The following is a 22,475-nucleotide window of genomic DNA, read 5'->3' as shown; positions in this document are numbered from 1 at the left end:
AACAGTTTAAGACCAACCCTCTGATGACATACCGTTCTAGTTTTTTAATTAAAATATTGTGATTACCCCATACTCTCGAACGGACTGTCTGATTGTGGCGGTCCGCTCCCTGTATGATCAGTGTCAGATCTTGGTCCGCATTGCCGGCAGTAAGTTGGACCCGTTTCCAGTGAGGGTTGGACTCCGCCAAGGCTGCCCTTTGTCACCCATTCTGTTCATAACTTTTATGAACAGAATTTCTAGGCGCAGTCAAGGCGTTGAGGGGATCCGGCTTGGTGGCTACAGGGTTAGGTCTCTGCTTTTTGCAGATGATGTGGTCCTGATGGCTTCATCTGGCCAGGATCTTCAGCTCTCACTGGATCGGTTCCCAGCCGAGTGTGAAGCAACTGTGATAAGAATCAGCACCTCCAAGTCTCAGTCCATGGTTCTCGCCCGGAAAAGGGTGGAGTGCCATCTCCGGGTTGGGGAGGAGATCTTGCCCCAAGTGGAGGAGTTCAAGTACCTAAGAGTCTTGTTCACGAGTGAGGGAAGAGTGGATGGTGAGATCGACAGGCGGATCGGTGCGGCATCTTCAGTAATGCGGACGCTGTATCGATCCGTTGTGTGAAGAAGGAGCTCAGCCGGAAGGCAAAGCTCTCAATTTACCGGTCGATCTACGTTCCCATCCTCACCTATGGTCATGAGCTTTGGGTTATGACCGAAAGGACAAGATCACGGGTACAAGCGGCCGAAATTAGTTTCCTCCACCAGGTGGCGGGTCTCTCCCTTAGAGATAGGGTGAGAAGCTCTGTCATCCGGGAGGAGCTCAAAGTAAAGCCACTGCTCCTCCACATGGAGAGGAGCCAGATGAGGTGGTTCGGGCATCTGGTCAGGATGCCACCCGAACGCCTCCCTAGGGACCGGTAAGAGGCCACGGGGAAGACCCAGGACACGTTGGGAAGACTATGTCTCCCGACTGGCCTGGGAACGCCTCGGGATCCCCCGGGAGGAGCTGGACCAAGTGGCTGTGGAGAGGAAAGTCTGGGCTTCTCTGCTTATCTATTGCATTGGTAATTTCTTCTGTAATTTCCATGGAAGTTGAAACATTAGCTCTGTATCCATATTGGTTCTCAGCGAGTATTCTATTTTTGTTTGTGAAACTCTCTTATCTGTTAAGAGTTTTTCAATGATTTTAGAACATTGTGTAAGTAAAGAAACAGGTCTATAATTTGTAAATTGGCGTTTGTCTCCAGTCTTATAAATTGGTGCAACTTTAGCTATTTTCATTGTGTTTGGGAATTTACCTGTTTGAAATGATAGGTCGCTAATATACGTTAAAGGGGAACATTATCACCAGACCTATGTAAGCGTCAATATATACCTTGATGTTGCAGAAAAAAGACCATATTTTTTTTTTAACCGATTTCCGAACTCTAAATGGGTGAATTTTGGCGAATTAAACGCCTTTCTAATATTCGCTCTCGGTGCAATGACGTCACAACGTGGCGTCACATCGGGAAGCAATAACACAGTAAAGTGGCAAAAGACTAAACACCATTAACTAAAGTCTTAGTGGCCACATGCGTGGACAGCACCTTTTAGCTCTTATTTCCAAAATTGTGTACACTACTGAATTGGGGTCTTATGGCCGCTTATGTGGACATTTATACTGCCATCTGGTGGTGTCAGAAGAGTATAACATACAATAGAATTTGGGGGGGGAAAAGTGTAAAAATAAAAATTAGCATATCACTAAACATGAAGTACACGTTTGTGTACTTATGGACTAAGTACATCATATCAAAAGATGATTCTTAGTTTTTATTCTAATTAAGGTCCAATAAGCCCAAATAGCAAAGAGAAATAAAAAAAAGCATGTAAACAAACAGCTTGGGCCTTAAGAGGTATTTTAGGAAGCAATCAAGAATCTTTTTTTTGTATTTATGTTTGCAAAAAAATTAAAAACATAGGGCCTGATTTACTGAAGGTTTTTGTATACTAAAACGCGTGCAAACTTGATAGCACACACAAACCTGATCTATCATGCGTGTGCAAAGTGGATTGTGTCTGTTAAGTGAGCAGACAAGGCGCGCAATCCATTTTCTGTCTCTTTCAACCTCTAAAGGCTTAGTGGCCACATGCGTGGACAGCACCTTTTAGCTCTTATTTCCAAAATTGTGTACACTACTGAATTGGGGTCTTATGGCCACTTATGTGGACACTTATACTGCCATCTGGTGGTGTCAGAAAGTATAACATACAATGGAATTTAGAAAAAAATGAAGAATTATTATGTCACTAAACATGAAGTACACGTTTGTGTACTCACGGACTAAGTACATCATATCAAAAGATGATTCTTAGTTTTTATTCTAATTAGGGTCCAATAAGCCCAAATAGCAAAGAGAAATAAATAAAGTATGTAAACAAACAGCTTGGGCCTTAATAGGTTCATTATAATTGGTTGTTTTTTGTCTCAACACAGCTCACAAGTTCACATGCACTTATCACAAAGTCATATTCACTTAAAATGATTCTACAATGTATCATTAAAGGGGAACATTATCACCAGACCTATGTAAGCGTCAATATATACCTTGATGTTGCAGAAAAAAGACCATATATTTTTTTAACCGATTTCCGAACTCTAAATGGGTGAATTTTGGCAAATTAAACGCCTTTCTATTATTCGCTCTCGGAGCGATGACGTCACGTTGTGACGTCACATCGGGAAGCAATCCGCCATTTTCTCAAACACCGAGTCAAATCAGCTCTGTTATTTTCCGTTTTTTCGACTCTTTTCCGTACCTTGGAGACATCATGCCTCGTCGGTGTGTTGTCGGAGGGTGTAACAACACAAACAGGGACGGATTCAAGTTGCACCAGTGGCCCAAAGATGCCAAAGTGGCAAGAAATTGGTCGTTTGTTCCGCACACTTTACCGACGAAAGCTATGCTACGACAGAGATGGCAAGAATGTGTGGATATCCTGCGACACTCAAAGCAGATGCATTTCCAACCATAAAGTCAAAGAAATCTGCCGCCAGACCCCCATTGAATCTGCCGGAGTGTGTGAGCAATTCAGGGACAAAGGAACCTCGCTAGCACGGCAAGCAATGGCGGCAGTTTGTTCCCGCAGACGAGCGAGCTAAACCCCCTGGATGTCTTGGCTCACACCGTCCCAAGATGATCAAGAGAAGAATATCGACCCTAGCATCCCTGGCCTGCTGACATCAACTCCAAAACTGGACAGATCAGCTTTCAGGAAAAGAGCTCGGATGAGGGTATGTCTACAGAATATATTAATTGATGAAAATTGGGCTGTCTGCACTCTCAAAGTGCATGTTGTTGCCAAATGTATTTCATATGCTGTAAACCTAGTTCATAGTTGTTAGTTTCCTTTAATGCCAAACAAACACGTACCAATCGTTGGTTAGAAGGCGATCGCCAAATTCGTCCTCGCTTTCTCCCGTGTCGCTGGCTGTCGTGTCGTTTTCGTCGGTTTCGCTTGCATACGGTTCAAACCGATATGGCTCAATAGCTTCAGTTTCTTCTTCAATTTGGTTTTCGCTACCTGCCTCCACACTACAACCATCCGTTTCAATACATGCGTAATCTGTTGAATCGCTTAAGCCGCTGAAATCCGAGTCTGAATCCGAGCTAATGTCGCTATAGCTTGCTGTTATTTCCGCCATGTTTGTTTGTGTTGGCTTCACTATGTGACGTCACAGGAAAATGGACGGGTGTTTATAACGATGGTTAAAATCAGGCACTTTGATTTTTTAGGGATATTGCGTGATGGGTAAAATTTTGAAAAAAACTTCGAAAAATATAATAAGCCACTGGGAACTGATTTTTAATGGTTTTAACCCTTCTGAAATGGTGATAATGTTCCCCTTTAATGGTCCTGAGATCTCTTCTATAACCTTTTTCTATCGTTTCCATTACAATCAGTTGAAGTCTTAGATTTGCAGCATTTTTCTGTGTCACATTATTGAGGAACATTGAGTTTGGGATTTCTATGTATGGTATCATTATAGTCCAGGAATGATGCGGGACACGTACTAATCGCAGCATCCCCCCGATGATGTTTGTCTTGAATGGTGTTTGCAGGTTTCCATGAAGGCCAGAAAAACATGGAGGATCACGAAGCCATGCCCTGGAGAGGGAGGACGAACACCTCTTCACGTGGCCTGCCAGAGAGCCACTGACCACTGTGTGAGTTCATGGCAGCAAAGTCACAGAATGAGGATAAATGTAACACTTCTGATGGGGGTTCATTTACTTACCGTATTTTCCGCACCATAAGGCGCCCTGGGTTATAAGCCGCGCCTTCAATGAACGGCATATTTCAAAACTTTGTCCACCTATAAGACGCCCCGTGTTGTAAGCCGCATCTAACTGCGCTAAAGGAATGTCAAAAAAACAGTCAGATAGGTCAGTCAAACTTTAATAATATATTAAAAACCAGCGTGATGTGGGCGCGCATGGAGTCGTATATCAACATGGACGGAGCTGCGTGAAAAAAGCCACCCGGCCTCTTCGCGTAAGCTTACCTTAACCACTCGCTCATCTTTTCTTCATCCATCCATCCCTTCGAGTTAGCTTTTATGATGACGCCGGCTGGAAAGGTCTCTTTTGGCAAGGTCTTCCTTTTGAATATCACCATGGGTGGAAGTTTCTGGCCATTAGCATGGCAAGCTAGAACCACAGTGAAGGATGACTTCTCATTCCCTGTGGTGCGAATATTCACCGTACGTGCTCCCGTTGTATCCACAGTGCGGTTCACAGGAATATCAAAAGTCAGTGGAACCTCGTCCATGTTGATAATGTTCTCTGGCCGGATCTTTTTTTCAGCTATCTTGTTTTTACAATATGCACGGAAAGTAGCCAGCTTTTCTTGAAAGTCTTTAGGCAGTTGCTGTGAAATAGTAATCCGTGTGCGGATGGAGAGATTGCGTCTTTTCATGAACCGGATCCCTGTCGCTTAGTAGGAGCCATTTTGTGGTCTTTACAGATGTAAACACACAAAGGAAATGAAACGTACGGTAATATCCGCGCGCTTCTTCTTCTTCTACGCGGGCGGGTGGTTGCTTATAGTAGAAGAAGAAACGCTTCCTGTTCTATGGGGGCGGGTGCTTACCTTGGCGGTTGCTTGCGTAGAAGAAGAAGCACTTCCTCTTCTACGGGGAAAAAAGATGGCGGCTGTTTACCGTAGTTACGAGACCGAAACTTTATGAAAATGAATCTTAATATTAATCCATATATAAAGCGCACCGGGTTATAAGGCGCACTGTCAGCTTTTGAGAAAATTTGTGGTTTTTAGGTGCGCCTTATAGTGCGGAAAATACATTTGGTATGGTGGGTGTGAGATAGGCTCCAGCGCCCCCCGCGACCCCAATGGGAATAAGCGGTAGAAAATGGATGGATGGATGGAGGGTGGGGGCTCTTTTATGGGTTAGTTTTAGATCAGACAAATCAACTTTCTATCATATCAGTTTAGTATTTCATACTTTTTCCACATAAAGCATGACTTTACGACGCGGTCTATGGAGGTTCAAATTTATCCAGGTCTCAGTGGCCTAGTGGTTAGAGTGTCCGCCCTGAGATCGGTAGGTTGTGAGTTCAAACCCCGGCCGAGTCATACCAAAGACTATAAAAATGGGAGCCATTACCTCCCTGCTTGGCACTCAGCATCAAGGGTTGGAATTACGGGGTTAATCACCAAATCACCAAAAATTATTCCTGGGCGCGGCCACCGCTGCTGCTCACTTCTCCCCTCACCTCCCAGGGGGTGAACAAGGGGATGGGTCGAATGCAGAGGACACAATTCACCACACCTAGTGTGTGTGTGACAATCATTGGTACTTTAACTTTAACTTTGTACTTGTCAGGGCATTCAACTGATTGCAACTGGACTTTTTGGTTTGTCTTAGACGTTTATCCTCTCATCCAAGAAGGGTTCATCAGTTCATGCTTATAGACTTTGCATTGTCAGGTTTACAGTGCATCCGGAAAGTATCTTTCCACATTTTGCCATGTTACAGCCTTATTCCAAAATTGAATAAATTAATTTTTCGTCCTCAAATCTCCCGTCCAAAAGCAGAACCTAGTAACTCACTTCTAGCTGATTTTGATAAAACAAACGAAAACCAATCTATTTTATATTAAAGTCCCATCCATTCACAGAGATTTGATTTCTGCTTTGTTGATGTTAATTGGTATCCGCAATTCCAGCCTGCAATTTTCGTTCAGAATGTTCAGCATATCACCTAGTAACTCCAAAATTATTATCAGCTCAGTTTTGACCAAAATTTAGTTACTGGGTTTTGCCTTTGGACGGGAGAAATATTCTACAGACAACCTACAATGATAATGTGAAAAGTTTTTTCTTTTTTATTAATTTAGCAAATTCATTAAAAACAATCGGGCAGCACGGTGGAACAGGGTTTAGTGCATGTGCCTCACAATACGAAGGTCCTGAGTAGTCCTGAGTTCAATCCCGGGCTCGGGATCTTTCTGTGTGGAGTTTGCATGTTCTCCCCGTGACTGCGTGGGTTCCCTCCGGGTACTCCGGCTTCCTCCCACCTCCAAAGACATGTACCTGGGGATGGGTTGATTGACAACACTTAATGGTCCCTAGTGTGTGAATGTTGTCTGTCTATCTGTGTTGGCCCTGTGATGAGGTGGCGACTTGTCCAGGGTGTACGCCGCCTTCCGCCCGAATGCAGCTGAGATAGGCTCCAGCACCCCCCCCGTTTATATTGTAGTGTCCCGGAAGAGTTAGTACTGCAAGGGATTCTGGGTATTTGTTCTGTTGTTTTTATGTTGTGTTACGGTGCGGATGTTCTCCCGAAATGTCATTTTTGTTTGGTGTGGGTTCACAGTGTTAAAGTTGTTTATACGGCCACCCTCAGTGTGACCTGTATGGCTGTTGACCAAGTATGCTTGCATTCACTTGTGTGTGTGAAAAGCCGTAGATATTATGTGATTGGGCCGGCACGCAAAGGCAGTGCCTTTTAAGGTTTATTAGCTTACTTCTCCCTAAGTCTGTGTACCACTCCGTACAGCGGCGTTTTTAAAAGTCATACATTTTACTTTTTGAAACCGATACCGATAATTTCCGATATTAGATTTAAAAGCTTTTATCGGCCGATAAAACACTCCTCAGCCTTCCCGGTAAGGTCTATTCAGGTGTACTGGAGAGGAGGCTACGCCGGATAGTCCAACCTCGGATTCAGGAGGAACAGTGTGGTTTTCGTCCTGGTCGTGGAACTGTGGACCAGCTCTATACTCTCGGCAGGGTCCTTGAGGGTGCATGGGAGTTTGCCCAACCAGTCTACATGTGTTTTGTGGACTTGGAGAAGGCATTCGACCGTGTCCCTCGGGAAGTCCTGTGGGGAGTGCTCAGAGAGTATGGGGTATCGGACTGTCTGATTGTGGCAGTCCGCTCCCTGTATGATCAGTGCCAGAGCTTGGTCCGCATTGCCGGTAGTAAGTCGGACACGTTTCCAGTGAGGGTTGGACTCCGCCAAGGCTGCCCTTTGTCACCGATTCTGTTCATAACTTTTATGGACAGAATTTCTAGGCGCAGTCAAGGCGTTGAGGGGATCTGGTTTGGTGGCTGCAGGATTAGGTCTCTGCTTTTTGCAGATGATGTGGTCCTGATGGCTTCATCTGGCCAGGATCTTCAGCTCTCACTGGATCGGTTCGCAGCTGAGTGTGAAGCGACTGGGATGAGAATCAGCACCTCCAAGTCCGAGTCCATGGTTCTCGCCCGGAAAAGGGTGGAGTGCCATCTCCGGGTTGGGGAGGAGACCTTGCCCCAAGTGGAGGAGTTCAAGTACCTCGGAGTCTTGTTCACGAGTGAGGGAAGAGTGAATCGTGAGATCGACAGGCGGATCGGTGCGGCGTCTTCAGTAATGCGGACGCTGTATCGGTCCGTTGTGGTGAAGAAGGAGCTGAGCCGGAAGGCAAAGCTCTCAATTTACCGGTCGATCTACGTTCCCATCCTCACCTATGGTCATGAGCTTTGGGTTATGACCGAAAGGACAAGATCACGGGTACAAGCGGCCGAAATGGGTTTCCTCCGCCGGGTGGCGGGGCTCTCCCTTAGAGATAGGGTGAGAAGCTCTGCCATCCGGGAGGAGCTCAAAGTAAAGCCGCTGCTCCTCCACATCGAGAGGAGCCAGATGAGGTGGTCCGGGCATCTGGTCAGAATGCCACCCGAACGCCTCCCTAGGGAGGTGTTTAGGGCACGTCCGACCGGTAGGAGGCCGCGGGGAAGACCCAGGACACGTTGGGAAGACTATGTCTCCCGGCTGGCCTGGGAACGCCTCGGGGTCCCACAGGAAGAGCTGGACGTAGTGGCTGGGGAGAGGGAAGTCTGGGCTTCCCTGCTTAGGCTGCTGGCCCCGCGACCCGACCTCGGATAAGCGGAAGAAGATGGATGGATCGGCCGATAATATCTTGAGTCCGATATTATCGGACATCTCTAATTGCAACATAACAAAATGTGGAAAAAATGAAGTGCTGTGAATAATTTCCGGATGCACTGTAGTCTAGATCTAGAACTAGACTCGATAAATCGAGGCTAAATCTAACCAATGTAGGTCTGTGAGCATGAACTGATGAATCCTGGGGAAACATCTTCTAAGACAAACTGAACAGCTCAGTTGCGATCGATTGAATGCCCGAAGAATACAATACTGATACATTTGGAAAACTGTTGATTTAATAGTTCAAAACATGTTTTTAATGTCTAATCTGCTTGTCTTCATGCAGAATGCCAGCAAGGTGGTTTCCCTATTGCTCTCCCACAGAGCCAGAACAGATCTCCTCTGGAGTGGACACTCACCTCTTTCCTTGGCAATATCAAGTGGCAACGAAGTGGTAACTGCTTTATACAAACTCTTAAACAGACTGTCACTTTCAGTCCATTACCACTAATCTTCCTGCTGCTGCTAAAGTTCTACCCTGAATTATTAATCTGGTCTTTTTCCCTTTTAGGCAGTGGAGGAGCTATTGAGAGGAGGTGCAGACCCTAATATTCCTTTGTGTCGTGGAGTGGGCAATGCTCTTTGTGCACTAAGTAACTTCAGCTACGATCTCGATGACAAAAGAGTAAAACTGGTATTTTCCCCACACACAAATAGTTGCATTTATTTCTGGAGTTTATTATTTAAAGGGGACCTATTATGCAAAACCAACTTTTCTTACCTATTTGTATATTTGGCATCTGCATAAGTCCTGCCAATTTAAAATCAAACCCTGGAGGCATTGCGGAGATATTTATAAAAATTATTTTGCCATCCTTCATACTTCTTTCAAACGAGCCAAATTTCCTCTTTCCTGGCTGTGACGTCATGGATATCTCCATACATGGTAGAAATGTACCCAAAGGTATGGATTCTCTTATTATTGTCCATTCTTTAACATGTACAAGACATATAAGAACTGAAATTACATTTTGGGCACAGTCCCACTAAGAGCAGACATACGTTACAGGGAGACAAGACGGGACCGCCAACTGATCGGCGCTCCTTAAAAAAGGTGGGGAAAAAGGTGATATTGGGAAAGGGGGGAAGAGTAAAAAATATCAGTCAAAGGGGGTCCAGACTGAGTACAAGGGAAACAAACTAATTTGCCATAGTACACATAAACATGTTACATATAATCACAACAACTCGCAACAGAGGGGGGGAGTCGGGGCCCTGGAGGTCGACTGCTGCTATGAAGCGCTTCTCAGCCGTTCATCACCCCAAAGGGGAATCAAGCTGTGGTGAAGGCGTGGGGTGGGGGTGAGGGGGTGTGTTTGTGTATATGCCCATTGTCTTTGGGTGTAGTGGTGTTGTGTCAATAGGCCTGCATGCAATGCAAGCAAAGTTAGACGTCCAGGTGTCGTTGAGGAGGAAGGGAGGTCAAAAGCGTCCATCTTTGAGAGTCCTCGGGGATATTTACAGAACAGCCTGCTCCTGTTGTTGCAGCGTCAAGGCCATTCGAGGGAGTCAAATCGTAGATTAGGATTTTTGTTTTTCCGCGAGCAGACATTACAATGGCTTGTCAGAATCAGAATCAGAATCAGCTTTATTGTCATTACGCAAGGTAACGAGATTGAGGCCATTCCATACAGTGCGATGTGTGCATGCTAGAAAAACAATGTGCAAATATATAAAAATATAAAAAATGTAGAAGTGCAATGAATATGGTGTGAAATGAATATATACATGAAAAAACAAAACAAAAACAGGGTGGTTGGTGGAATGGGTTATTGCACCGAAGAGAAGGCAGTTATGAGGGACAATGGGGCAGTCCGTTCAGGATGGTTATGGCCCTGGGGAAGAAGCTGTTCTTTAGCCTGTTTGTTTTGGTTTTAATGCACCTGTAGCGCTTCCCAGAGGGCAGCAGGTGGAACAGGTCAGAGCCAGGGTGGGTGCTGTCCTTGATGATGGCACTGGCTCTGTTGAGGCAGCGGGAGGTGTAGATGTCTGTTCTATTCGTCCATGTTGGCTCTCATATCCAATTTTTCCCTTTCAACAAGCTTCTCCATGATGTGATCCATCTTGCGATTCAGTTCAGAAATCGCCCCAGACTGTGATCCCGCAGCCCGACCCAATCCTTCCAATAGCGACGAACAGCCTTTGGGCTCCTTGAGTGGCTGCCATCGTCTTAAGAATTTGACGATACACCAGAGCAATGCCCAGCCCAATCAGCAGGTACCCCGCGATCACGGTTCCAAATAGGTAGATGTCTTCCACGTCCTCGATGGAAAGGACTGAGAGGCACTTGATTCTCCGTTTGTCCCAGGAATCTCTCACGTACCCCGCAGCAATGGTTCAGTCAGGGCAGCCAGATTGACAAAGATTTTGTCAATTTGAGTCGAGAGTCCAGCTGATCATTTCCATGTCTGATGTTTAGACTTGGAGGACAGCGCAAAGAAAGAGGCTTCAAAAAAAGTGTAGACAAGACAAAGAGAGCAAGCAAGGAGAAGACGGGAGGAGAAAAAAAAAAAGCGACCGCCCTCACCAGAGGCAAGACAGAAAATATAAAGGAGTCGTGTGAATCTGCCATTGTAGTAAGGAACCTATTGCTGGAGTCAATAGGGTCCTTATTTTTCTCCATCCTCTTGTTGTGGGGCAGACTGGCTCGTACATGGACATACATCCTCCACTGTTGCCATTTCTAATACAAAATAACGTATAGTACTTATGTGTCTGTCAGACTCGGTAGACTTGATAGAAACGCTAAAAGCTGAAACACGGTTGGCGGGGAGAAGAGCGCCCACAAAACGGTGCATCCTGAAGAGACCGTCAGAAAGCGGCTAGAAGATGGTCTGGAAAACATAATCCATGCAACATTTTGACCAAAGAACTACCATTACATGTTATGTAGACCACAAGGAAGTGTTTTGAATGTAGAAAAAAAAATCATAATATGACCCCTTTAAGTAGTTTTTTGCTTCATGTGCTGTTTATGATGTAATAATATTATCGTTGATTTTTTTGTATTATTCCAGAAATGCCAATGAAATGCTTTTTCGACTTTCAAGTTTTAAGAAATATTGACAGAGTTGCTGTTCTGTATTTGTATTGTCTTGAATTCAGTTGGACATGCTGGAAAAGGCTGGTGCTGACATGTTGATGCCGGTCATTGTCGGTGATGTCAAGGGGACTGCAGTCGACTTTGCACACCACTCTTTTAATCAGGTATATTTTTTTATTGCAGAAGGGCTGTGAAATGGTGAAATGTTCTAATATGATCACTCACTAATGTGGATTCATCCTAATTTTTTTACTGTAACCAACATTTTAAACTGAAATTGCACAAATTCAATAGGATGAGAGGATGGGTCCAGTCTTAGGGTGTGTCAGACACGGACTGCTTTACTTTTGAGCTATGTGGTGTGTCTTCACTGTTCTAAAGATATAATACATTATCAGCAGAATTGTGTAGCATGTACCCAATTTTCCCATGTACTATATAGCAGTGGTCCCCAACCACTGGTCCGGGTACCGGTACCGGTCCGTGACGCATAGAAACATTAAATAATTTGGTAACACTTTAGTATGGGAAACATATTCTAAGTATCCATCCATCCATCTTCTTCTTCCGCTTATCCAAAGTCTGGTCGCGGGGGCAGCAGCCTAAGCAGGGAAGCGAAGACTTCCCTCTCCCCAGCCACTTGGTCCAGCTCCTCCCGGGGGATCCCGAGGCGTTCCCAGGCCAGCCGGGAGACATAGTCTTCCCAACGTGTCCTGGGTCTTCCCCGTGGCCTCCTACTTGTCGGACGTGCCCTAAACACCTCCCTAGGGAGGCGTTCAGGTGGCATCCTGACCAGATGCCCGAACCACCTCATCTGGCATCCTCTCCATGTGGAGGAGCAGCGGCTTTACTTTGAGGTCCTCCCGGATGACAGAGCTTCTCACCCTATCTCTAAGGGAGAGACCCGCCACCCGGCGGAGGAAACTCATTTGGGCCGCTTGTACCCGTGATCTTGTCCTTTCGGTCATAACCCAAAGCTCATGATCATAGGTGAGGATGGGAACGTAGATCGACCGGTAAATTGAGAGCTTTGCCTTCCGGCTCAGCTCCTTCTTCACCACAACGGATCGATACAGCGTCCGCATTACTGAAGACGCCGCACCGATCCGCCTGTCGATCTCACGATCTACTCTTCACTCACTCGTGAACAAGACTCTGAGGTACTTGAACTCCTCCAGGAGGGTCTCCTCCCCAACACGGAGATGGCACTCCACCCTTTTCCGGGCGAGAACCATGGACTCGGACTTGGAGGTGCTGATTCCCATACCAGTCGCTTCACACTCGGCTGTGAACCGATCCAGTGAGAGCTGAAGATCCTGGCCAGATGAAGCCTTCAGGACCACATCATCTGCAAAAAGCAGAGACCTAATCCTGCAGCCACCAAACCAGATCCCCTCAACGCCTTGACTGCGCCTAGAAATTCTGTCCAAAAAGGTTATGAACAGAATCGGTGACAAAGGGCAGCCTTGGCGGAGTCCAACCCTCACTGGAAACGTGTCCGACTTACTGCCGGCAATGCGGACCAAGCTCTGGCACTGATCATACAGGGAGCGGACCGCCACAATCAGACAGTCCGATACCCCATACTCTCTGAGCACTCCCCATAGGACTTCCCGAGGGACACGGTCGAATGCCTTCTCCAAGTCCACAAAGCACATGTAGACTGGTTGGGCAAACTCCCATGCACCCTCAAAGACCCTGCCGAGAGTATAGAGCTGGTCCACAGTTCCACGACCAGGACGAAAACCACACTGTTCCTCCTGAATCCGAGATTTGACTATCCAGCGTAGCCTCCTCTCCAGTACACCTGAATAGACCTTCTAAGATATTCTAAGTAACAAAGACTTAATTTAGAGTTATTTGGTTAGGAGTAGGGTTAGGGTTAGGGTTGAGGTTGGGGTTAGGGTTATTGGTTGTATAATAAGGCCATGCAGAATAAGGCATTAATAAGTACTTAATAATGACTAATTAAGAGCCAATATGTTACTAATTTGCATGTTAATACGCAACTAATTAATGGTGAATATGTTCCCCATACTAAAGTGTTACCAATAATTTATAAACGACTGCATTTTCGTCGACTTAACTTTCGCCTGTCCCACTAGACACACCAATAATCTTGTTTATAGATGTACGATAAAACTCCTCTTTGGAAGTTGCCATTTGTTATAACTTTGTGCACATTAATGAACATAGAAAATATAAATGTGACAGATTGTAGCGACTGGGATGGGAATCAGCACCTCCAAGTCCGAGTCCATGGTTCTCTCCCGGAAAAGGGTGGAGTGCCATCTCCGGGTTGGGGAGGAGATCTTGCCCCAAGTGGAGGAGTTCAAGTACCTCGGAGTCTTGTTCACGAGTGGGGGAAGAGTGGATCGTGAGATCGACAGGCGGATCGGTGCGGCGTCTTCAGTAATGCGGACGCTGTATCGATCCGTTGTGGTGAAGAAGGAGCTGAGCCGGAAGGCAAAGCTCTCGATTTACCGGTCGATCTACGTTCCCATCCTCACCTATGGTCATGAGCTTTGGGTCATGACCGAAAGGACAAGATCACGGGTACAAGCGGCCCAAATGAGTTTCCTCCGCCGAGTGGCGGGGCTCTCCCTTAGAGATAGGGTGAGAAGCTCTGTCATTCGGGGGGAGCTCAAAGTAAAGCCGCTGCTCCTCCACATCGAGAGGAGCCAGATGAGGTGGTTTGGGCATCTGGTCAGGATGCCACCCGAACTCCTCCCTAGGAAGGTGTTTCGGGCACGTCCGACCGGTAGGAGGCCACGGGGAAGACCCAGGACACGCTGGGAAGACTATGTCTCCCGGCTGGCCTGGGAACGCCTCGGGATCCCCCGGGAGGAGCTGGACGAAGTGGCTGGGGAGAGGGAAGTCTGGGCTTCCCTGCTTAAGCTGCTGCCCCCGCGACCCGACCTCGGATAAGCGGAAGAAGATGGATGGATGGATGGATGTAGCCAAAGGCTGATTTGCATCTGCATCTCATTGCAAAGAAACAAGCCCACAGGGCTCCCACTAATTCAGCGTTACGGTGAGTTGTATTTTTCACACACTTATTTTTGCTGCATTTATCTGGCACAAGTGGAAAGCCGGTCCATGGAACTAATAATGCCTTTATTAAACCGGTCCTTGGTGCAAAAAAGGTTGGTGACCACTGCTATATAGCTCAATATTTGTCTCATTTGAACATGAAACATTAGCCCAGCAAACATTGGCTTATCCACGTACACCAACTTTGGTGTGTCCTGATACAAACTCTTTCGCTTGCGTTTTCGATATTGGAGCCTTGAGTAGTGGCATGAATCATACATACGTACTGTTCGGTGACGTGCGGTGAGGTTGATGGCTGGTGAGGCACTGACTTCATCACAGTCAGATTTACAAACATATGAACCCTAAAGAGTATCTTATTCACCATTTGATTGGCAGCAGTTAACGGGTTATGTTTAAAAGCTCATACCAGCATTCTTCCCTGCTTGGCACTCAGCATCAAGGCTTGGAATTGGGGGTTAAATCACCAACAATGATTCCCAGGCGCGGCACCGCTGCTGCCCACTGCTCCCCTCACCTCCCAGGGGGTGATCAAGGGGATGGGTCAAATGCAGAGGACAAATTTCATTACACCTAGTGTGTGTGTGACAATCATTGGTACTTTAACTTAACTTTAACTTTACACATACAAACTGTAGCACACAAAAAAGCACATTTAATAAAAAAAAGCGTTATTATGGTCTTACCTTTACTTAGAAATTAAGTCCATGCACCGCAACTAAAGCCCTCACTTAAACTTTCCACGTGCAAGATTGAATCTATTTAAAAAAAGTGTAACCGAGGGTTTATAAATGTCGCCTATACTGTATGAAACTACAAAATAACAAACACGGAGGCTCCAGTTTACACGAGGACCACTTTAGTTACCTTCTTTCAAAAACTTCCGCTCCACTCCAACGTGTCAAAATTCCGCTCTTAGCGCCTTCAAAATAAGAGCTCAAGGCATATACTGTATAACAACAGCGCATAACAGGAACTTAACATCACAAAGAGGAAAGCCCATAAAAATAGGTTACAAAAGTTATTTAATAAGAAGCCAAAAAGTGCAAAAACAATAATGTTCGTGTTGGAGGAGTTGTGAATTAGGTACACCTGCAGTCTGCAGGTGTACCTAATGTTGTGGCCCTGCAGTCATTCACAACTCCTCCAACACCAACATTATTGTTTTTGCACTTTTTGGCTTCTTATGAAATAACTTTTTTAAATAGATTCAATCTTGCACGTGGAAAGTTTAAGTGTGGGCTTTAGTATAACACTCCCGTCAGGGGTTGCCGTGCATTCTACGGCGGGGATGCAGGAGGCGAGCCTCAGCCGTTTTATGATCGCTCAGCACAAGAAATACGTTACACACATACAGTCGTTGACAAAATATACTGTACATTATATACCTCAGCTAACTAAACTATGGAAATGTATAATATAGTTCATATAGCAATACAGTCTCACTGCACAGCAGGCCAGCAGTTAGCCGAGTCCGCAATCCATGTTGAGGCACTGAGTGACGTGCCTCGACTGGCTGCTGTTCACCGCACCGTCTCTTCTCAGTATTTGAACGGCAAATGTGAAAATTCAGCGATTTTGAATAAAAATAATCTAAAACTGGTGAAGTTAAATGGAAAATAACTTTATAGTATAATCACTGGATACATTTAACGATTTAATATATATATATATTTTTTTTTTCTTTCCATGATGGCAGGTGAGGCCCCGTCCTCACCTGCCTCTCGTGACTGCAGGTCACTGGTACTGTTAGTGTTTTGTAATGTGGATTGTTAGAAAATGCCTGCTCAAATGAAATTACTCAGAGAGCAATGGCAGGTTTGGAAAACACTAACCTATTTATTAGTATTTGGAATGAACTAGTGCTGTTTAAATTTAAGTTGAAGTATATTGGTAACTTTTTGGAGACACAGTGGCCACGATAATTCATTTCATCAAGCTAATGACACCGTAAATTAAATGATTCGGAAACGTTTGTTACTGGATCCTTTCTCATACGCTTCTGCCTTTGATACTTGGTACTTAATCTGTATGAAATATTCAACTATAATTATTTTATACTTCTTTGTATTGACAAATGCCGTGTTTTAAAATGCAATATTGTTCATTTAAGAACACTTAATATGTATGTCTAGCTTGTGTGTTATTGTGCGCTTAGCTATTGTGTCGCTCCTAGATAGGTATGTCTTTATTGTCATTGCACAAGTACAACAAAACTTTGTTTTCAACACAAACCCGTTCAAGATGAGACAAACAAACAGTGTACAAGGTTACAGAACAGGAACGCTGATGGGTCGCCACAAGGCGCCCCGTAAAAGATGGGGAAAAAGCGCGGTAACAACACACAACAACAGCAGTCATGTTTTATTCTACCGTAAAGCAGTTCGTCTGCCGTAAACAGCAATGTTGTTGTAATATATTGAGTTGGAAACAATAACCAGGCAAAGTGATGAAGTACGTCTCTTTGCTGTAGACTTCAGAACAGACTCAACACACTTGACGTCGGGTGCGCAACACCACGTAAATCGTTGGCCAACCAAAAAGTAACCCCAGTACGCTATAGCCAACATTCACCAGGAGATGGCAACAGACAAACATAGATCACTCTATTACATTCCTCCCCTTTTAGAAATGTAGAAGTTACTCAAAATAAATAAACAACCAACCAAAAAAATGCAGCAGCTCAATTAAAAAACTGTACTTAAGCCACATTCTTTTTTTTTCTTTTAGTACTGAACTCTTAACCCTCATTTGTAAACAATAACATGCTTATTATACAAACAGTATTTGTACACCTTTAACACAGATTTTTATACTGTCTTCAGAGATTCCGTTTTTTTGGTGGTACTCGAAACCTTTCTGTGTACCTGCGAAAGGGTGTTCAGCATGGTTAGAAAAATAGTGACAGAGAATAGAACAAGGATGAACAATTCAACCCTTAACTCAACAATGAGTAGATGAGTGTTATGTGTGTGTATATGTGTAAATAAATGAACATTGAAATTCAAGTATTTCTTTTATTTATTTATATATATATATATATATATATATATATATCTATATACATATATCTATATATATATATTATAATATATATATATATATATATATATATATATATATAACAAAATAAATATATATATATATGTATATATATATATATATATATCCATCCATCCATCCATCCATCTTCTTCCTCTTATCCGAGGTCGGGTCGCGGGGGCAGCAGCCTAAGCAGGGAAGCCCAGACTTCCCTCTCCCCAGCCACTTCATCCAGCTCTTCCTGTGGGACCCCGAGGCGTTCCCAGGCCAGCCGGGAGACATAGTCTTCCCAACGTGTCCTGGGTCTTCCCCGCGGCCTCCTACCGGTCGGACGTGCCGTAAACACCTCCCTAGGGAGGCGTTCGGGTGGCATCCTGACCAGATGCCCGACCCACCTCATCTGGCTCCTCTCGATGTGGAGGAGCAGCGGCTTTACTTTGAGCTCCTCCCGGATGGCAGAGCTTCTCACCCTATCTCTAAGGGAGAGCCCCACCACCCGGCGGAGGAAACTCATTTCGGCCGCTTGTACCCGTGATCTTGTCCTTTCGGTCATAACCCAAAGCTCATTACCATAGGTGAGGATGGGAACGTAGATCGACCGGTAAATTGAGAGCTTTGCCTTCCGGCTGAGCTCCTTCTTCACCACAACGGATCGATACAGCGTCCGCATTACTGAAGACGCCGCACCGATCCGCCTGTCGATCTCACGATCCACTCTTCCCTCACTCGTGAACAAGACTCCGAGGTACTTGAACTCCTCCACTTGGGGCAAGATCTCCTCCCCAACCCGGAGATGGCACTCCACCCTTTTCCGGGCGAGAACCATGGACTCGGACTTGGAGGTGCTGATTCTCATCCCAGTCGCTTCACACTCAGCTGCGAACCGATCCAGTGAGAGCTGAAGATCCTGGCCAGATGAAGCCATCAGGACCACATCATCTGCAAAAAGCAGAGACCTAATCCTGCAGCCACCAAACCAGATCCCCTCAACGCCTTGACTGCGCCTAGAAATTCTGTCCATAAAAGTTATGAACAGAATCGGTGACAAAGGGCAGCCTTGGCGGAGTCCAACCCTCACTGGAAACGTGTCCGACTTACTACCGGCAATGCGGACCAAGCTCTGGCACTGATCATACAGGGAGCGGACTGCCACAATCAGACAGTCCGATACCCCGTACTCTCTGAGCACTCCCCACAGAACTTCCCGAGGGACACGGTCGAATGCCTTCTCCAAGTCCACAAAACACATGTAGACTGGTTGGGCAAACTCCCATGCACCCTCAAGGACCCTGCCGAGAGTATAGAGCTGGTCCACAGTTCCACGACCAGGACGAAAACCACACTGTTCCTCCTGAATCCGAGGTTGGACTATCCGGCGTAGCCTCCTCTCCAGTACACCTGAATAGACCTTACCGGGAAGGCTGAGGAGTGTGATCCCACGATAGTTAGAACACACCCTCCGGTTCCCCTTCTTAAAGAGAGGAACCACCACCCCGGTCTGCCAATCCAGTGGTACCGCCCCCGATGTCCACGCGATGCTGCAGAGATATATATATATATAATAAAATAAATATATATATAGCTAGAATTCACTGAAAGTCAAGTATTTCTTATATAAATATATATATGAAATACTTGACTTGGTGAATTCTAGCTGTAAATATACTCCTCCCCTCTTAGCCACGGCCCCAACCACGTCCCCGCCCCACCCCGACTTATAGTTATAAACTTTTATTTCTCTTTACCGTAGTAATTGTTACCATTATAACTGGAAGGTCAAGCAATATACCAAATGCATGTGTTCATCTTCCAGAATGATATCACGCCCCCCACCTCCCAAAATCGGAGGTCTCAAGGTTGGCAAGTATGACCGTGGCATTGCCTAACAGTTGTTTGTAATACTCCTGTCCAGGACCTGCGTATTGCCAACACACCCTTCCACACTCTCAACATGGGGGAGAGGGAAACGTTCAAAACACGTCGCCACCTGCTGAGCATCATGGGAGATCTGCTGAGACACACGGCGGTTCAGAGGGAGAAAGAGCAAATTGAGAAAGAAAAGCGCATTTTGCAGACTTCTAAGTTTACAGGTTTTTGTCTGTTTTCATTTCAATATGGTCATCAACCAAAATTGTGTTTGACAATCCGCATTCAAAGAGACGCCTCTCCTCATAGGTGAAGGTGCGGTCGTTTCCAATGACAACAAATCTCCCACGGCGGCGAAACAAAGGTAACGCGCAAATACTTTTCAAAACGGCGCATATCTAACTTCAAATCTTTCTCCAGGAAACCCTTTAAGTTCTGTTACCATTGCGGTCGCTCCGCAGCTGTGACGCTGACCGCTTGTACTCGCTGCCACAAGGTGCTTTACTGCTCGACACACTGCAAACTGAAAGCGTGGAATAAAGGACACAAGGAGGAGTGTGTCCGGGAGACTCTGGAATAGACTTCCTCGGGGGAAAAGTGTGTGTAGTTGCGACTCCCCTTCTTTACAACTGGGAAAGTTCATCTTACCCGTCTTCACACTTGCACGTACTACCAGGAGGACAAACTGCGATGACAAAAAAGGGATGCACGAGATGAAGTACAGAGAACGTGTCAAGGCTTTCGGGAATGAAAGGACACATTTGGGATTGTATGGTAAGAAAGGAGGATACATGTAAGGAATGCACCGATGAAGTTGATCAAGTTTACAGTGTTACGAGTTTTGAACGGTGCTGTGTTAAGTCTATAAAAATGATTTGCACTTTTTTTCTGTTTTGGGACTCACACAGACTAAGCAGCCATGTTTAAATTAGTGCTGTCAAATCATTTATACACTATATTGCCAAAAGTATTTGGCCACCTGCCTTGACTCACATATGAACTTGAAGTGCCATCCCATTCCTAACCCATAGGGTTCAATATGATGTCTGTCCACCTTTTGCAGCTATTACAGCTTCAACTCTTCTGGGAAGGCTGTCCACAAGATTGCAGAGTGTGTTTATAGGAATTTCCGACCATTTTTTCAAAAGCGCATTGGTGAGGTCACACACTGATGTTGGTGGAGAAGGCCTGGCTCTCAGTCTCCGTTCTAATTCATCCCAAAGGTGTTCTATCGGGTTCAGGTCAGGACTCTGTGCAGGCCAGTCAAGTTCATCCACACCATGTCTTCGTGGACCTTGCTTTGTGCACTGGTGCACAGTCATGTTGGAAGAGGAAGGGGCCCCGCTCCAAACTGTTCCCACAAAGTTGGGAGCATGGAATTGTCCAAAATGTTTTGGTATCCTGGAGCATTCACAGTTCCTTTCACTGGAACTAAGGGGCCAAGCCCAACTCCTGAAAAACAACCACACACCATAATTCCTCCTCCACCAAATTTCACATTTGGCACAATGCAGTCCGAAATGTAGCGTTCTCCTGGCAACCTCCAAACCCAGACTGGTCCATCAGATTGCCAGATGGAAAAGCGTGATTCATCAGTCCAGAGAAGGCGTCTCCACTGCTCTAGAGTCCAGTGGCGACGTGCTTTACACCACTGCAACCGACACTTTGCATTGGACTCGGCGATGTATGGCTTAGATGCAGCTGCTCGGCCATTGAAACCCATTCCATGAAGCTCTCTGCGTACTGCACGTGGGCTAATTGGAAGGTCACGTGACGTTTGGAGCTCTGTAGCAACTGACTGCAGAAAGTCTTTGCACTATGCGCTTCAGCATCCGCAGACCCCTCTCTGTCAGTTTACGTGGCCTACTACTTGGTGGCTGAGTTGCTGTTGTTCCCAAACGCTTCTTTTTTCTTATAATAAAGCCGGCAGTTGACTTTGAAATATTTAGGAGCGAGGAAATTTCACGACCGGATTTGTTGCACAGGTGGCATCCTATGACAGTTCCACGCTGGAAATCACTGAAAGCGGCCCATTCTTTCACAAATGTTTGTAGAAACAGTCTCCATGCCTAAGTGCTTGATTTGATACACCGGGCCAAGTGATTAGGACACCTGATTCTCATCATTTGGATGGGGGGCCAAATACTTTTGGCAATATAGTGTATTTTATTTAGATTAATCACACTTTTGAATTTTGATTATTCATGACTAATAACAGGTTATTATTGGCTTGCATAATTGAAATCAAACTTAAAAAAGACCCCAAAATCTGGACTCAAATGCAGAATGTCATCCAGGAACGTTTTTAAGCTGTTTTACTTGAGTGTACGTACTTTATTTGCTCAGAACTTGCTCACAGTTTTATTTAAAGTGGAGTCAGGGCGTGTTTTGAAGATACATTTTTCAGCGAGCGCATCAGTCAGAGTCTTTCTCAATCATTCATCTTTGCATTGACCTGATCACTAACCAGATAACGACAGGTAGCCATCCGCAGCTAAGGTAAAGTTGCATGCAGTCAACATAATTTGTGTGAGCCCAAGTTAGAATATTACACAATAAGGTTTATAAATTCATCCTGGTCGTGGAACTGTAGACCAGCTCTATACTCTCGGCAGGGTCCTTGAGGGTGCATGGGAGTTTGCCCAACCAGTCTACATGTGTTTTGTGGACTTGGAGAAGGCATTCGACCGTGTCCCTCGGGAAGTCCTGTGGAGAGTGCTCAGAGAGTATGGGGTATCGGACTGTCTGATTGTGGCGGTCCGCTCCCTGTATGATCAGTGTCAGAGCTTGGTCCGCATTGCCGGCAGTAAGTCGGACACGTTTCCAGTGAGGGTTGGACTCCGCCAAGGCTGCCCTTTGTCACCCATTCTGTTCATAACTTTTACGGACAGAATTTGTAGGCGCAGTCAAGGCGTTGAGGGGATCCGGTTTGGTGGCTGCAGGATTAGGTCTATGCTTTTTGCAGATGATGTGGTCCTGATGGCTTCATCTGGC

The 22,475-nt window shown here is 45.5% G+C and overlaps 1 protein-coding gene across 1 annotated transcript in view; it reads left to right on the top strand.

Moving 5' to 3' along the window:
• The window catches only part of LOC133616355 (ankyrin repeat and MYND domain-containing protein 1-like), a 61,531-nt gene extending 41,017 nt beyond the window's left edge, over window positions 1–20,514 (top strand). The window contains exons 11-17 of the mRNA XM_061975510.2: window positions 4,092–4,196; window positions 8,763–8,870; window positions 8,988–9,110; window positions 11,582–11,683; window positions 19,528–19,705; window positions 19,791–19,845; window positions 19,902–20,514. Of these exons, the coding sequence (XP_061831494.2) occupies window positions 4,092–4,196; window positions 8,763–8,870; window positions 8,988–9,110; window positions 11,582–11,683; window positions 19,528–19,705; window positions 19,791–19,845; window positions 19,902–20,061 (831 nt within the window). The 3' untranslated portion in view covers window positions 20,062–20,514. The remainder of the gene's footprint in view (window positions 1–4,091; window positions 4,197–8,762; window positions 8,871–8,987; window positions 9,111–11,581; window positions 11,684–19,527; window positions 19,706–19,790; window positions 19,846–19,901) is intronic.
• Window positions 20,515–22,475: the final 1,961 nt, after the last annotated feature.

This window comes from Nerophis lumbriciformis, linkage group LG14, assembly GCF_033978685.3.
Source record: "Nerophis lumbriciformis linkage group LG14, RoL_Nlum_v2.1, whole genome shotgun sequence".
In the NCBI taxonomy this organism is placed as follows: domain Eukaryota; kingdom Metazoa; phylum Chordata; class Actinopteri; order Syngnathiformes; family Syngnathidae; genus Nerophis; species Nerophis lumbriciformis.
The sequence above is the reverse complement of the archived record's forward strand: the minus strand, read 5'-3'. Positions and strand labels throughout refer to the sequence as shown.